Genomic DNA, 16,038 nt, shown 5'->3' with positions numbered 1-16,038 from the left:
TACTAGTATCTGTTGGGAGGTGAGTGTGTCACAGAGACACTGTGTGCACGCGCGCTGGCTGATGGGGAAAAGCTGTGCATGGTCTCTAAGATACTCACGGAAAGCTCCCCTGCTCCGTCCTGAGCCTGTTGCCTCCCCTCCCCTGCTCTGTCGGGATGGGGTACATGGGGGAGAGAGAGAGAGTGTGTGTGACAGACAGAGACTGTGTGAGCTGGCTGCTGATGAAATCTCAGAAACAGTGCACTGTCTCTTTAAGAAAGGCACTCAGTCACTCACCATTCAGATCTCAGCAGCTCAGAGTCCTCCTGAGCCACGCTGTCCCCTCTGCCCTGCTCTGCAGAGATGGGGTACAGGGGCAGGGATATACCCTGACATCAGCACCCCCACTCTGCTCTGCACAGCCAGATGGATGGAGCAACGTGGGGGGAGGGGCACCTGAACACATGCTGCCAACTGTGCATGCTCTCTAATCAGCTGGGCAGCATTTGAATCTCTCCTGCACAGCCACCCAAGCACGCAGCTTACAGGGAACACAGAAACATTGTAAACAAATGCTGGAAAGTATTATGAGCTTCAAAAAACTATATCTTAATGTACCAGACAAGAAGGCACTTTAGGAAGAAACAAAATTAAGTAGGTTTCCCAGGAAATACCCAGGGCAAGAGGAAGGCAGACCCAACCTTTTGAAGCTACAGCCTGCAGAGAGAACCACTGTTTGGCTAATTACCTATTCAAGGTCTTTGTAGATCAAAGACAGACTGTAAAAGGAGGGACTCAGACTCATGGATGTGATTGTTCTGAGCTAACAGCTGTTATGAATTAGTAACCACAGAAAAACCTCTATTGAGGTTTAAAGAACTGTTCGTCTACTGGAGCCCTTGTTAGATGTGGGGGTGATTATTGACATGTGTGTTGGTTTGTTTATTGCTAATGCTTTCATGTTAAAAATAAATGTGCTTGTTTAGAAAGAGCTGTGGGGTAACTTAACTGTGGGCAACTACACTGTTTATAGTCTCTGAGGAGAAAGCAAAGCAGACCTGCTTAGGTAGTCTGACTTGCTGGGGAATTCGCAGTGTAACAGGGAACTTTGCAGCCTGGAAAGCCAGAAGGGGGGTGAGAGAAGGTCTCCCCACAAGAGAGGTGACAGCTGAGGAGCCGGAAGCCTACAGTGGGTGCCTTTGCTAGACCCAGGAGGGGGAACATAGGTGAAGCTTCCCAGGACAGTGACAGACACCTCTCTAATAAGCCAAGATCCTGATCAGAATGGATAGGTCTCAGGGTGGGGAATAGATGCTCCTCCTGTTTAAACAGCATGGAAAATAGAAGATTACAACATCTAGTAAAAGGACAAACTTTTGAGTTCTCTTCTCTAAGGGCTTGTCTACACTTGAAAGGTTATCATTGGCCTCTCTGCTGAGAGTTTAGTGCCATCTGTGATATAGCCCTCTGAACAGAAACTGCTTGCTCCCTCAGTTCACAGAAGCTGAACAGATGTGCAATGATTTTCCATGACTATCAACTAAAGTTGAATTTAAACTAGTGGCCTAAAAGTGATAGGCACAATGTCTCAGCCCAGTCTCACCTTCTTCCAAATCTTCTTTTACTAAAAGAGCAACAGAGACAATACCAAGGCCCTCACCTGGAATACTGTGTGCAGTTCTGCTTACCACATCACAAAAAAGGATTGCAGAAATAGAAGAGGTTCAGAGGTGGACAATTGGTGACTGGAAAGGCTTCTGAACGACAAGAGATTGAAAAGACAGGCTATCTAGTTTAGAGACGACAAGTAAGAGGGCCATGAAAGCAGCATATAAAATAACAAACGGTACAGAAACGGTATATCAGGCCCTTATCCTCCCTCATAATAGAAGAATGAAACGGAAAAACATTAAATGCAAACTTAGAACTGGTAAAACAAAACACTTTACACATACAGCTCAATTAGCCTGTAGAATTCATTGCCATAGGATATTGAGACCAAGAGCTTAAGAAGACTCTAAAGGATTGAGCATTTATACAGATGATAAAATCCAGAGTTACATTAGAAAGGATTAACAAAGACAGCAATAGCTCAGAAGGGATATAAACCCTCATGCTCCACAATACACACTAACTTTTAATTTGCAGGGTTTAGGAAGAAACTGTCTGGTCTTAGAGGGACCACGAGTCTGATCTGCTATGGAAAATATACATTCATCATGCTGTTTAATATATAATTAATGTTTTACTCATGATTTGACTCAAGGTGCATTTGGAAATTGAAATTAAACTTTAAAAAAATGCAAAACAAGTTTGAATTTTTTTTTATTAATTGAATAAAACTGCCAAAGTTTTCCCCCCACTGAAATCTCCACTAGAAGAAGCTATAATCTTAAGAAGGTTAGATGACTGATGAACAGACTGCAAAAACTAAACTAGAGATTTGTGCTAAATTGAAACCAAAAGTAGTTAAAGAAAAAGCTTTTCTGCGGAACAGAAACTGAAAGTACTGACATTTAGAAAAAAGCACTAGTATTATCTCTATTATAAAGACTGAAAGTGATCTAGATGCTTAATGCAGTGCATCAGAGATTGTGCCATATTTACAAAGCTTGACCTCAAAAGTTAAAGATGTTTTCCATCTGATTCTGTACAGAAAAAAGCAGCTTTCAAATCATTAGTTAAATTTTATGAGTGTTCATTGATCCCTCTTTGTTAAATTGTTTAAAGATTGGCAAGTTCAAATTTAGTTTTAAACAGGTTTAGGGTTTGTTTCTTTTTTAACTCATTTAAAAATGCATTTAAAATCAGATTTTTTAAAACAATCCACCTTGGACAGATGCCAGTTAAGTATACTGTGTACGAACAAAACGTACAGAACTTGAGCCAAGGCAAGCAAAGGCAACAACTCTGGTGTTTGTGAATGTAAATAACAAGAAACTATATACAGGTGACCGTAGAAGCACGGCCAGGTCCCATCCACCCAACAGAATCTGTGCAAGATCTGTGCATTTGTGATTAGCTCACTCTGCCTGATCAAGAGACATTCCTTCTCCTTGAGGGTCTGACTAAAACAATACTGCATTTAGGGTAACATTTTGACAGACTGGGCATCAGCATACTGCTGTAGCGGCACTTCCAGTACGGATCTGAGAAGACCAGAGCTACAAGCACATACGCAGAACTTCCATGAATAGACAGACAACAAAGAGCTGAGAATCAAACAGAAGGGACCACTGTGATTATCAACCCTGACCTCCTATATAATAGGCCAGAAAACTGCCCCACAAAAATTCCTAGAGTAGAGCTTTTAGAAAAAGATCCAATCTTGATTTAAAAATTGTCAATGGGGGAGGATCCACCATAAGCCTTGGTAAATTGGTATAATGAATAATTACCCTCACTGCTAAAAATTTAGGCCTTATTTCCAATCTGAATTTGTCTAGCTTCAACTTTCAGCCACTAGATCATGTTATACCTTGGTCTGCAGAGCCCATTATTAAATATTTGTTCCCCATGCAGATCTTATTTGCGTTAATTTTTAAAACTTTTCAGAAATACCCATCACTATTTTGATATCATCCATGAACAGCACTCCAATCTCAGCTGAAGCTCCCATGTTATAGATACTTCCCAGATGTCCACTCTGATGTGGCTGAAACATAGAAAATGCAGTTCAGCATCTGACAGCATGAGAAAAGCAAGAGCATGGCTCTCACCTTTAGATCAGCAATTAAATCCCCTACAGGTCAGCTGTTATAAAAGTCACAGGGCAGCATTCTCTGCAGAGAATGTTGCACTGCCTCTCTCCCCATCCTACAGAAGCTCTCCTAGTGCTTACTGCCTTCTTTGGTCACTACCTAGTGCATTTCAAAATAGTGGTGGCTGCTAGTGCCATAGGGCAGAAACTCATTTCTTTTCTACTTGTCTATGAAGCACCACTACTATCTAAGACAACTTGTGGTAACAATATTTATTATAAAAAGAAGAGTACTTGTGGCACCTTAGAGACTAAAATTTATTTGAGCATAAGCTTTCGTGAGCTATAGCTCACTTCATCAGATGCATGCAGTGGAAAAATGGAAATATTTATCACTCAAGTCTGTGCTGACAGCCAGTTTCTAGCAAACATGTGCCCGAATCACAAAAACCACTGGTAAGCTGGATCAAGGTGTGAAGGACTAAATGGGTCTTGGAGCTTGAATTTACTTCTCACCCTAGAGGAAGAAGACTGTGGTACACTGGTAGAGCAGTGTGGAGGAACATTGCCTGGCCACTCTGCTTCATTCATCTCATCTGTGGCTAAAGACCTTCAGTCAGAAGGGCTGTCAAGACAGCAACCTTCACTCATGCTAAACTCACAAAACAGAAAAAAATACCCAAATTATTGCCTAGTTCTAGAGTTAGCATTGTAGGGTGATTTAGAAGTGGTTCAGCCACCATCCCACTAACCAGAATTGTTCAAACACAACAGAATTACTCTTCAAACCCTGGAAGCATCGCATCTCTCAAGCACCCTCGTGCTGCACTGCATTTCCCGAGTGAATCTCCAACTAGGTCACATTGTCAAGATGGTGTGCTCCTATTTGATTATATTTAAGCAACAACTATAAAGAGGGACTGGACTTCTCTTTGCATTTTAGGATATCACTGCAGCCTCCTCCAAGGAAGAGGGGTGATTTGGAGAGTAACCCACGATATACATGGATATACTGGGCTGATAGCTCCTCTTAGCATGTAATTTAACTAAGAAGAGAAGCTACAATTTTCTCATTGCTGAATGTTCGCTGCATCTACATGTGCAAATGCTCATGTTGTGTAATGCAAAACAGGTATCTTCAGTAAGCCATGCAAGTTTTCGGTGAATAGTTGCCAGAATGCAAAGCCAAGCCAACACAGTCCGGAGGGGGCAGGAAGTTGGCCTGAAAAAAACAGTTTTGTGGGGAAGGGAGTGGATATTTTAAACTAAAGGAACATCTATTTCATTTGCGCTCTAGCTGCGTAACAGGCCATTGGATTGGTAAGGTTTAAGACCATACTTTCCCCTGTGTTTACACATGGCCAGTTCACAGCCACACTCCACAGCTATAGTCTGCTGGGATGCAACCACTCACACTATTCTCTGCCAAATGTAGTAACATCCTACTGGGCATGTAGGAACAGCCTGGGACCTTGCAGACTGCTTTACACCACTTACCTGGCCCACATGCAGGTTTTGTATTGGTATAACATATTGGTTAGGACTTAGGAGTAGGATTTCAACAAATAGTTACACCCTTACAAGTCCTACTGTGGATGCAGTTATGCTGGTATAAAGGTGTCTTACACTAGGGCTTTATCTACACTACCAAGTTTTGTTGCCAAAACCTGCCTTTTGGTGACAAAACAGTGAGAGAGTACACACTGCAATGCGACTTTTGTTGGAAAAAAATGCCCGGTTTTGGCAACAAAAAACTTCCACCCCTACGAGAGACTTTTCTCTTTTCCCCTCCCTTTACGGTCGACAAAGAGCCAGTGTAGACACCGCTGGTTGTTTTGTCAACAGAACTGGCTTCCTCCAGTATCCCATAATGCCCGCCCTGATCGCTCTGCTTAGTGTTTTGATCTCCGCTGCCCTGCAGGCATGCATCCCTCCCCTTTCAAAGCTGCGGGAAGTATCTGACAACTGAGTGTGCTGTTCCCTTTGGGGAACAAAGAGCAAATCATTGGAATGCTCTGGTTCTGCCCTGCACTAGGAACACAGTGGCAGACAGATTGCTGTTGCAGGGACACAGGAAGAAGAGACTGCTGTGCTGCTCTGACATTCCTCAGCATGGAGCGCTCCCAGAGCTACTCATGATGCCACTCCCGGCAGCTGAGGACGCTGTGGGAGAACTCAGAGGGAATCCTTCCAAGATGCACAGCGATCAGCTCCGCCTTCCCACAACACCGCACTGTGGGATACATACCCACAGTGCATTGCTCACGCTGTCAATGATGGTGCCCACAATGTGGACATGATCTGCCGACAGAGGGAGCAAGTGCGAACACCCTTAGGCTATTTTTGTTTTGTCAACTTTTGGGTGTCAACATAAGTTTTGTCAACAAAACTTGGTAGTGTAGACAAAGCCTAGTATAATCTATTCTCCTTTCCTTACAAGACTAGATATACCAGTAGAAGCACCTTTACTCTGATAGAACCGTGTCCACACCTAGAGGGACAGAGAGGTCGTAGCACTTTAACTATACTGGTTAAATTTAGTAAACTACTGGTAGAGTTAAAGCGGTACAATTTGTGTGTGTACACAAGCCCATAGAAACAAGTCAATTTAATCTGACTTAGTCCTCCAAAACTTCATTCTCTCTGTGCACTCTGAGGGCACGTCTACACTTAAAACACTGCACTAGTGCTTAAATGAAGATGCTCTATGCTGACAGAGTTCTCCCATTGGCATAGTTAATCCACCTCCAAGAGGCGGAAGCTATGTTGGTGGGAGAAGCTCTCTCATCAACAGAACGCTGTCTACACAGGTGATTAGGTAAGTATAGCTGCATCAATCGGGGGGTGGCTTTTTCACACCCCGAACAATGTGGTTATGCTGACAAGGTCTGTAGTGTAGACCAGAACTAGGTAACAGCTGATAGTGTCTGCACAGGAAGCACTGACAACTAGCACTTTAGCTAAAGGAACTGCACTCACAAGAAAAGCATTAGTTTCCAAAGAGCATCACTCAGAAGGCTGAGAAACAAACGAGTTGCTACCTGTGACCCCAGGAGGCCCTCAATGCCCACTGGCAAAGGGCACACCATACTGTAACTCATCTCAGGCCTGACATGCTCACTACCCCCAACAAACTGTTGTCATAAAAATGTCTCTAAAATGTCACATAAGGTATCAGATGTAAACTGGTGACATGCTGGTCCTGAAAAAATCCCTGCATGTTGTGTGCACAGGTTGTATGTAAAGAGTTATATGGGTGTGCTAAAAAAGTGTTCTTAAAAATGTGCTTGGGAGGCAACCCAGCCTGGCCTAGACAAAGCAATGTGGATTAGCTGTCTGACCAGCTGGATTACAGGCAGAGGACAAAGAAAGTACATTATATACAAGATAAACAAGGCAACCAAGTTAACAAGCAACAGAGGAATCAATTTAGTAAACACACCACCAGGGTTCCAAGACTGAACCCCACAGGAAGTCTTCCTGGCTCTTGAGACAAAGATAATGGACTCTGGAAAACATGAGGGGAGGCAACAAGACATTCTAGTTATCCACCACTTAGGAGACATATGGAACAGCACCCTCAGAGCCTGTGAAGGTTGGATCCTCTTAGCCTGAAGGGGAGGAGCTCCTGAATTTGCTGTAAGCGAGCAACTATTTTAGGCAAAGACATAACTTGTTAGAATTAAGTTTTAGTCACTAGAAAGCATGTTTTGTTCTGTTTGTAAGTAGACCTATCTCTTTTTATTTTTTTGCTTAGTGTCACTTAAATCTCTGTTCTCGGTTAATAAGGGTATTCTTAGTTTTACTATAAATCATCTCAGCGCTGCTATATTAAGGCAAGTGTGAGTCCTCAACTAAACGAACGGTCTGGGGTGTGCTCTGTCTCTTTGGGGACAGTGAACTTACTTTCTGTGAGTGTCCAGTGAGAAGAACTGGACACTGCAAGGAGATGTCTCTGGGGAGCTGGCGCTCACTGAATGTTACCTGCAAAGGTAAGGTTCAGACTGGCAGAGCCTCGAGGAGTTTGCTGGCAATCAGACAAGCTGGAGTGTCAGGAAGCTCACGCACAGCTTAGCAGCAGCAAAGCTCTCACTTGCTGAGGCAGAGGGGTAACAGTGACTTACAATTCTGAATGTCCTGAGCAGAATGTCTCTCTGCCCCATCTGAGCATCAGAGCAGCACAAGCACTACTTGTGAAAGGGGTCTAGAAAGCAGGGCTTGGAGCGGCCACGGCTAGCAATCTCCAGCTTTTAGCCTCACCCCTGGTAGCAGTTGTAGCAATCCTAAAAAGGGACACTGGCCAGCCTCCAGCTTCGCACTTCAGTCACATCAAGGACAGTGAGAACACTGTTGGCAGCCTGCTCCCTACTTGAGCCAGAGCCACAGCCACTTTTTCCATACACTGGACTAGGTTCCTTCTGTTTCTAGGACAGCAACAGCCTATTCTTCATGACAACTGTGAATCGAAGTTTTTGATAGGATTCCCACAGAGATTTCTGCTGTATTTTCCTCACACTCTCCCTTTCTCTAGGCTGCCCATCTCAGAACTAGCCAAGGACCCTTACAATTTACTCTGTTGTTTTGGGGGTTTTTCTGAGGCAAGACTCCTTTTCAGAGAATGTGGGAACACATGAAGAGAAGCAGCCATCCTTATGCCAGTCATCACATTATATAAACTAATGAGTACAGCTTTGCTGAGCTGTTACACAGTAGACCAGCGGTTCTCAATCAGCGGGCTGCAGGCCACATGCGGCCCAATTAGCACACAGCTGTGACCCAGCTCAGCTGTGTGCTAAAGGCCGGCCAACATGGGGGGGGGGAGGGGGGTCCGGACAGCCAGCTGGCCCCATGGGGGGCGGCGGTCTGGGCTCAGGGCTGCCCTGCCACCTGGCCCCCGTGGCCAGGTAACACATTGTAGGTTGCATATGTGGCCCACAATGATAAATAAGTGGAGAACCACTGCAGTAGACCCCCAGAGCCAGGGGCAATGCTCAAATTTTGCCCAACAGTTATGTTGACAACTTGGCACATTTGCAAATTAAACAGAAAATGGAGAAGGTTGCAGCTTGCTTTCAATGAGAGCAACTTATCAAGTCCCAAAATTCAACACTCAACGTTGACCCAAATGTCTTGGCTACACCATATGCTAGTCCTCCTTCAGCAACTGCCGGTGATTTAGTTGACTTGAATAGGTGGTGGTTTCCCAGCGAGCTGAGCGAGGAACTCCTTAACTTCCTCTTCCAGGGCCCAGATATCTCCTTCGATTTTCCTGATGACAATCATCCTCCTATTGCCACAGGTGATTCCTTATATAGACTGGAATTTTGTGGAGTATCTGGAAGGAAGGGCAGGTGGAGTATCTGATGGCGCTCTCCAGCTAGACGGGATGGGGTACTGGGTGTGTTTGGAGGGAGCAGGAATTCTGGTGGGTGGAATGAGTCTCTCCACAAATTTATATTCTTCAGTGGATTCCAAAATCCCAGGATAATGGGGGTGAGGGGTCTCAAGTTTGTCCCGAGACTGGCTCTGCAGTAGCCACCAGGCCCCCGCTAGGGCTACGGCTGCCATTTTGCTGTCACGTTTGGCTGGTGTTGCCCAACTTCTGAATGCTTGATTTTGTAACCTTACCATTCTTCTAACATTGTTTTGATGTGCAATATAAAATAAGGTGCAAGTCATTTTACTCTTAGTATCTGTCAGGAGAAGCAATGCCAAAAGACGGACAACAATTTTACATTCTAGAATTTAGTACAGTAATATTTGCCAAGTACTGTCATGTGCCCTACTGTTGGAGAATCATATCCTGAGAAACCCTATAGTAATGCACAAATGCAAGGCAGAAGAGATGTTTGTGTATGCATCGCTAGGTCATTACACTGCTAATCCTAAAAATAAGAGCTGCGCGACAGGGAATCTGAGCAAATGATTGTTGCTGGTGGATGAATGCTGCTTCAAGGAAGAGGTACACCTGAGTGGCTCTTGGCCCACTGTCAGGTGGTTACCTCCTTCCCCCACTCCATCTCAACCACAGACTGTTCATTAACAGGAGAGGCTGTCACATGGGAAAGTTGTGAAGAACCAGAGCTGGCTGCTGCAAGCAGCAAGCCAGGACCTCACTGGGGAAGGAACATCTCACACTGTTCAGAAGAGACTCCCAATAGCAACTCTGATCTCCCCCTGCCCTTGTAGCCTTCAACCTTCCCCACGCAGTGTCCTCTTCAATTCATGTGGTCACCACCCCAAGCAGCTGGAATGTGATGGATCCCAGAGAAGGAGCAGAAGGTGATTTTTCATACTGTCCCAAATACTCCTACCACCTTTAAATGGGAAGTGAAGCCACAAGATGTAAACAGGAAACTGTAAGCCAGTGAAGCAAACCTAAGCAGTGCAAGACTGCCTGCAGCTTATCTAAGTAAAAAGGTGCATTGAAGGGCATGGGGAAAGTATAAACCATCATTTGAAGATGCTGGGGGAAGATACATGCCCTAGCATACTCGAAAAACCGAAGAGACACCCTGAGTTTTATGTAGTTCAATCTCAGCCTAATGTTGCTTCCATGGACAGTTCATGTGTTTAGTTTTCCCAAAACACATCATCTTTAACTACTCAAAGCCCTGAAATGAAAACAAAAGATTCAGCTCTGAGCTATCACAACCCAAGAAATATTTTACAGAATTCTAAGGGACAGGGAAGAAGACATAAGAGAGCTGCAGACTCCTAGGGAGTCTATCATCTATCTCAACCCTAACTACATAGTCACCTTAACAGTGAAACTGCCAAGTGGGTAAAAGAGACTGATTTTAGCACTACTGAGATGTGAAAGATTTTTTTAAAAGAGGAATCTGAGCCCTAGCTCTTTGCCATATTAACTGCAATACAGATTCCCTAACTGAGAGCCATTTACTCAACATACACATCTTTACTAATTTAGCAGATGCATAGGCACAGCTCATAAACAGAACCTGCTCTAAGCATATTGGCATATGGGGTTTTTATGACAAACTTGTGACAAACTGTCAGCCAACTTCAGACAAACTAACTTGCCCACTCTAAAAAAAAAAAAACCAAAACAAACAAAAACTGTTAAATGAAAACAGGGCAATATACACAAGATCATACCATCCATGAAATCTGTGCTGTATTAGTAAATAAACTGCCATTTTGGATTCAGCTTTGGGAGAGTTAAACCCAGGTGACTCTGGATGGAAGAGGAGCAGCTAAGGTGGCAACATGCCATGACACAGGGTAACTGGGAAGGTACCACAGATATACCACAGCACATTTACAGAGAGAAACATGGGCAGCAGGCTTAGAGCATTAAGACCCTCAAGGGTTATAGATCCCATCACTAGTTCAAATCCAGTACAGGTCAGAACTGAGCAAAAGTCAGTAACCATGTCTCACATGCTCTAGCGTGACTCCTATCTGGTGGTTCACAAATGTTGGTCTCAGTCCAATTCCCCAGCCCAATGGGCAAACAAGCATATTACATCTCCAGGGATGTGAAGCTGGCACCTTTTATTAGAATTAAAACTTCCTTTAATGAGCACACCTGTCTCTTTTTTTTTTTTAACATTGCCATTCGACAAACATGCCCTCTCTGTACCAGAGATTCAACTCAATGTAATATAAGTCACTAGACAGGACAGCGTTATAACGATGCTCGCTCCTAGTAAGGTAACACCTGTTAAACAGAGAGATCCCATGGCCAGAGTCCCGTAGAATGTCGCGTTAAACGGAAGTTCGCTGTTATAACGATCGCTGTTTTGTCCCTGACATTTACATGGCACAGATTGTAAACCCGGTAAAGCCTCCTCCTGAATAAACAAACAGTGCTAACAACAGTTGAAAGGAACCGTCCTTTCAACGTCTGGGGAAACATTATAACAAAGCCCCCCCAAACCATCCCCATCCGCCACCGCGGTGAGACAAGACCGCACTGTGCCTCTCGGCCCCGGTCCGTTCCCAGCCCCGCGCCTCCCCGGCCCGCTAGCCCCTCCCCCACCCGTCCCGGCGCCTCGGAGCAAAGCCCACCCCCGGGGCGCCCTCACTCACCGGGACGGGCTCTCCCTGCCGCCCGGGGGACGCGGCGCTGGGACCCCCGGTTCCGGCTCGGTCCTGGCGCCCCCTCGCCCGCTCCTAACCGTTCGAATCAACAACAAGATGGCGGCACCCAGAAAGGCGGAGACTCCACCGCCTGCCGTCATAGCAACCGCGCCGGCCAGGTCCCCGCTTCCCCGAGAGATGCACCAATCACAGCACGAGCCCGCCCGCCAGTACGCCGCCAGAACGTTGACAAGCTAACGGAGCTGTCCTTCAAACACTTGAACCAGGGTCGCTCAGCTAGCTGAGCCGCCGGCAGGTTCCGGACACACGCTAGGTACACGTGACGCGCCTGTCCCACGGGGACCGCGACCGCCCATTGGCCAACAGAATCGGGAACCATCCAATCACGGCGCGGTATGGGGGGAACAAGCTCTGAACTACTTTCCGTGACGCCTTTGTACACCCCCCTGGGACCCGCCCTCTGACCCCCTCAAGGAGACCCACCTGCCCTCAGATTTGTTCCCTCTGACCCACCCAATGGGACCTGGCCTCTGACCCCTTCCCTCTGATCACCCATTGGGTCCACCCTCTGACCTCTTCCTCTGACCCTCTGTGACGGGGTAGGGAGTATTAACCTGGTAATGTTGCATGGGAGTTTTACTAGTTTACTGCCTTCTGCTAACACAGGGTGTGCCTCCGTTTCCCTGGGGTACTGCACCAATACTAGATGGTGATGGGAAGTAAGGGTGTGACTTCACTGAGGGATGATACTTGACGGTCACCATGTAAATGATGACAGCTGCCCTTCCTAATCTGAGCCCAGGAGGGGGTTGGGGCCACTTTCTGCCTGGGAACTGGACAAAGGCTGGGTGAGGGGCAGGGTAGAAAGCAGGAAGGAGTTTCAGTTTGGAGCTGGCTGGGGAGTCGGGGGGGGGGGGGGGAGGCCCAGAACCTGATTTCCCCCACACATGGTGACAACTGGTGGGAGCGGTGGGATGTACTATACTCCATGGATGGCGCTTTCTGCAGTAAGTGACTGGGGAGCAGTAAAAGGAAGCGGGATTAACGAGAACCAGGTGCACTGAAGGCTCAGAGAGGAGCAGTTTCAGGAGGCGGAGGAGCTACGCTTAACCCCTGGGAGTGTGTGACCAGAAAGAAGAACTGTTGCAGTAACGGGGTCCCCTTGGGGACTGTGGTGAGCGGTTTTAGGGGCGGGGGAGTCTGCGGCTTGACCTTGGGAGAGAAGTGGTGACCTGGAGAAGGGCTGGCACAGAAACTGGGAGGGAGCTGAGAGCACACTAGCCTGAGTCTAGAACAATTTGGGAACAGTGGGGAAATGTATAACCATCTCCTTAAGAGGGACCTTGTAGAGCTGTGCAAGGAGAGGGGGCTTCGCAGAGGGAAGGCCACCAAAGCACAGCTGATTGCCCATCTGGAGGAGGAGGATCGCTTGGAGGAGCTGATCCCTGTCCCACTGGCCAGGCGGACCGGGCGAAGGGCCTTCATGGGAGGTACAAACTTGTGAATGCGCTTCTGAGCACATGGCCCCTTCCCCTTTTAAGGACCAGCTCTTCATGGCCTGCGACTAGAGATGACTTGGCCGCATCTGGTTGATCACACTCCACCTCAGGCAGTGTCCATGCATTGGGTGTGTGATCGCTGCTTGATTAGAGTCACAGACACCTTGTCTACCTTGGAGCTCTTCTGATCTTCCAGCTGTTTAAACAGCCCATTCATCCCATAAGCATTCCAGGAGGGAGGTGGAGGTGGAAAGCCACTTCACAGGTATTCAAAGAGGGAGAGGAGACAAGGTAGGGTGTGGGGGGGTAACAGACTTTTTGAGCATACAGGTATACAGATCACTGCTGCTCCTACAACACAACCACGTGAATTGTTATTACTGTGGGCAGAGAGGCCACATACGGACCCAGTGCCCCAAGCTCAAGGCCAGACTGAGCAAATCGAATCCTCACAGGGTTAACTGGGTAGGGATCCAGCCGGAGGAGGGGCAGGCTTCCCAGGCAGGAGGGGCTGGCAGCTTACCAACTGCTCAGGAGGGAGGAGTTTCCCCGACCTGCTCCTCTTGGGGGCTTGATGCTCTGGACTCAAGGTTCTCAGTTTACAGGGTGAGTGCTGGCGTGTGCCTGCGGAGCGAGTGCCTTGTTCCCCTGGAGATGGATGGGAGGAAGGTCAATGGATACTGGGACACGGGCGCTGAGGTGACACTGGCCTGGCCCGAGGTGGTGGCCCCAGATCCTGTGGTGCCAGATACCTACCTGACCCTGACCCATTCAAGGTGCCTGTGGCGAGGATACATCTGAAATGGGGGGTCAAGGAGGGCCCCAAGGACATGGGGGTGCACCATCATTTGCCCACTGAGGTGTTGATGGGGGTGACCTAGAGGATTGGCCAAACAACCCCCAGAATGCCCTAGTTGTGACCCGTAGCCGGAGCCAGCAAGGGGCACTACACCCTGACATCAGGGAGGGTACCTCACTGGAGGCGCAGGACCCTGCCCTGGTGGGGACGGAGTGCCCAGGGACAAGGCTCTGAGGGGCTGCAGCTTCAGACACAGCCAGCAAGAGGGAGCAGCCACCATCCCTTCCCCACCCACTGAGTTCCAGGACGAGTTGCAGAAAGATCCCTCCTTGCAGAAGCTAAGGGACCTGGCTGTCCTCAGTGTGGCACAGACCATGGGGAAAGGCTGCCAGGAGAGCTTTCTGTGGGACAAGGGATTCCTGTACCGAGAATAGGCTCCCGCAGGGGAAGTGGAGTCGTGGGGGATCCAAAGGCAGCTGGTGGTCCCGCAGAGGTATCGCCACAAGCTACTGTACGTGGCCCATGACATCCCTCTCTCAGGACACCAGGGAATCCGGCATACCAGGCAGAGGCTGCTACAGAACTTTTACTGGCTGGAGTCTTTAATACTGTCCAATAGCACTGCAGATCCTGTGACCCCTGTCAGAGGGTGGGGAAGGCCCAGGACAAGGGGAAAGCGGCTTTGAGACCTCTGCCCATCATAGAGGAGCCTTTTCAGAAGGTGGCTGTGAACATAGTGGGGTCTCTCAGCAAGACGTCCTGGTCGGGGAAGAAATACATTCTGGTGGTGGTAGATTTCGCTACCCGTTACCCCAAGGCAGTAGCCTTGTCTTCTATCAAAGGAGACACAGTGGCAGATGCTCTGCTGACCATTTTCAGCCAAGTGGGGTTCCCCAAGGAAGTCTTGACAGACCAGGGATCCAACTTCATGTCAGCCCTGCTCCGGTGCTTGTGGGAGAAATATTGTGGGGTCTGGCACATCTGGGCCTCAGCATATCACCCCCAGTTCAATGGGCTGGTGGAGAGGTTCAATGGAACTCTAAAGATGATGCTGAGAACCTTTATGAACCAGCACCCGCAGGATTGGGACCAGTATTTACCTCAACTGCTGTTCGCGTACAGGGAAGTGCCCCAAGAGTCTACTGGGTTTTTGCCCTTTAAACTGCTATACGGAAGAAGGATAAGGGGACCCTTGGACCTGATGAGAGATGAATGGGAGGGGAAGGCCAGTCCCGTTGGACAATCAAAGTGATGGAGTATGTCTTGACCTTCCAAGAAAGACTTGCTGAGCTCATGGGCTTGGCCAAGTAGAATCTGGCTAGAGCCCAGAGGAAGCAGAAGGTCTGGTATGACTACACAGTTTGGGCCCGCGCCTACACCACCGGGGACCAGGTGATGGTTCTCATCCCCATGAGAAAAAACAAACTACAAGCCACCTGGGAAGGCCCTTTCAAGGTTGTCAAGCAACTAACTGAGGTAAGCTGTGTGGTGGAATTGACTAACCGGGCACACCGCCACCGAGTTCACCATGTTAATATGATGAAGCCATATTATGACTGGGGGAATGTGCTGTTGGCCATGTGTAGGCATTGGGAGGAGCAGGGAGATGACCCTTTAGTAGATCTATTCCCTGAGAGAGGAGCTGGCTCCTCCCTGGAAACAATTCCCTCTCTGATCAACTAATACCTGCCCAGCAAGCTGAGATCAGAGGGATGCTGCATTTGAACCAACAGCTGTTTTCTAATCAGCCTGGACTCACTAATCTGACTGTCCACCTGGTGGAGACAGGATCGCATCCTCCTATAAGATGCTCGCCCTTCCGAGTCACAGGGAAAACTGCTCAGGACCTGGAAAGAGAGGTCAGTGACATGCTGGCTTTGGGGGTGATCCAGCGATCTTCCAGCCCTTGGGCCTCTCCTGTGGTGTTGGTCCCCAAAAAGGATGGGTCAATCCGGTTCTGTGTGGACTAGCAGAAGCTTAATGCCATCACCGTG

The 16,038-nt window shown here is 47.7% G+C and overlaps 2 protein-coding genes across 5 annotated transcripts in view; both read right to left on the bottom strand.

Moving 5' to 3' along the window:
- Positions 1-11,862, bottom strand: part of IP6K1 (inositol hexakisphosphate kinase 1) — a 78,884-nt gene extending 67,022 nt beyond the window's left edge. For all 4 annotated transcript variants that reach the window (XM_074958383.1, XM_074958384.1, XM_074958381.1 and 1 more), the window contains exon 1: positions 11,735-11,862. The gene's annotated coding sequence lies outside the window, so the exon portion shown is untranslated. The remainder of the gene's footprint in view (positions 1-11,734) is intronic.
- Positions 1-11,921, bottom strand: part of LOC141990783 (ferritin heavy chain-like) — a 34,953-nt gene extending 23,032 nt beyond the window's left edge. Inside the window, exon 1 of the mRNA XM_074958385.1 lies at positions 11,735-11,921. Within this exon, the coding sequence (XP_074814486.1) occupies positions 11,735-11,886 (152 nt within the window). The 5' untranslated portion in view covers positions 11,887-11,921. The remainder of the gene's footprint in view (positions 1-11,734) is intronic.
- Positions 11,922-16,038: the final 4,117 nt, after the last annotated feature.

This window comes from Natator depressus, chromosome 7 (assembly GCF_965152275.1).
Source record: "Natator depressus isolate rNatDep1 chromosome 7, rNatDep2.hap1, whole genome shotgun sequence".
Taxonomy (NCBI): domain Eukaryota; kingdom Metazoa; phylum Chordata; order Testudines; family Cheloniidae; genus Natator; species Natator depressus.
Note: the sequence above shows the minus strand (reverse complement) of the source record. Positions and strands in the feature narration are given on the sequence as shown.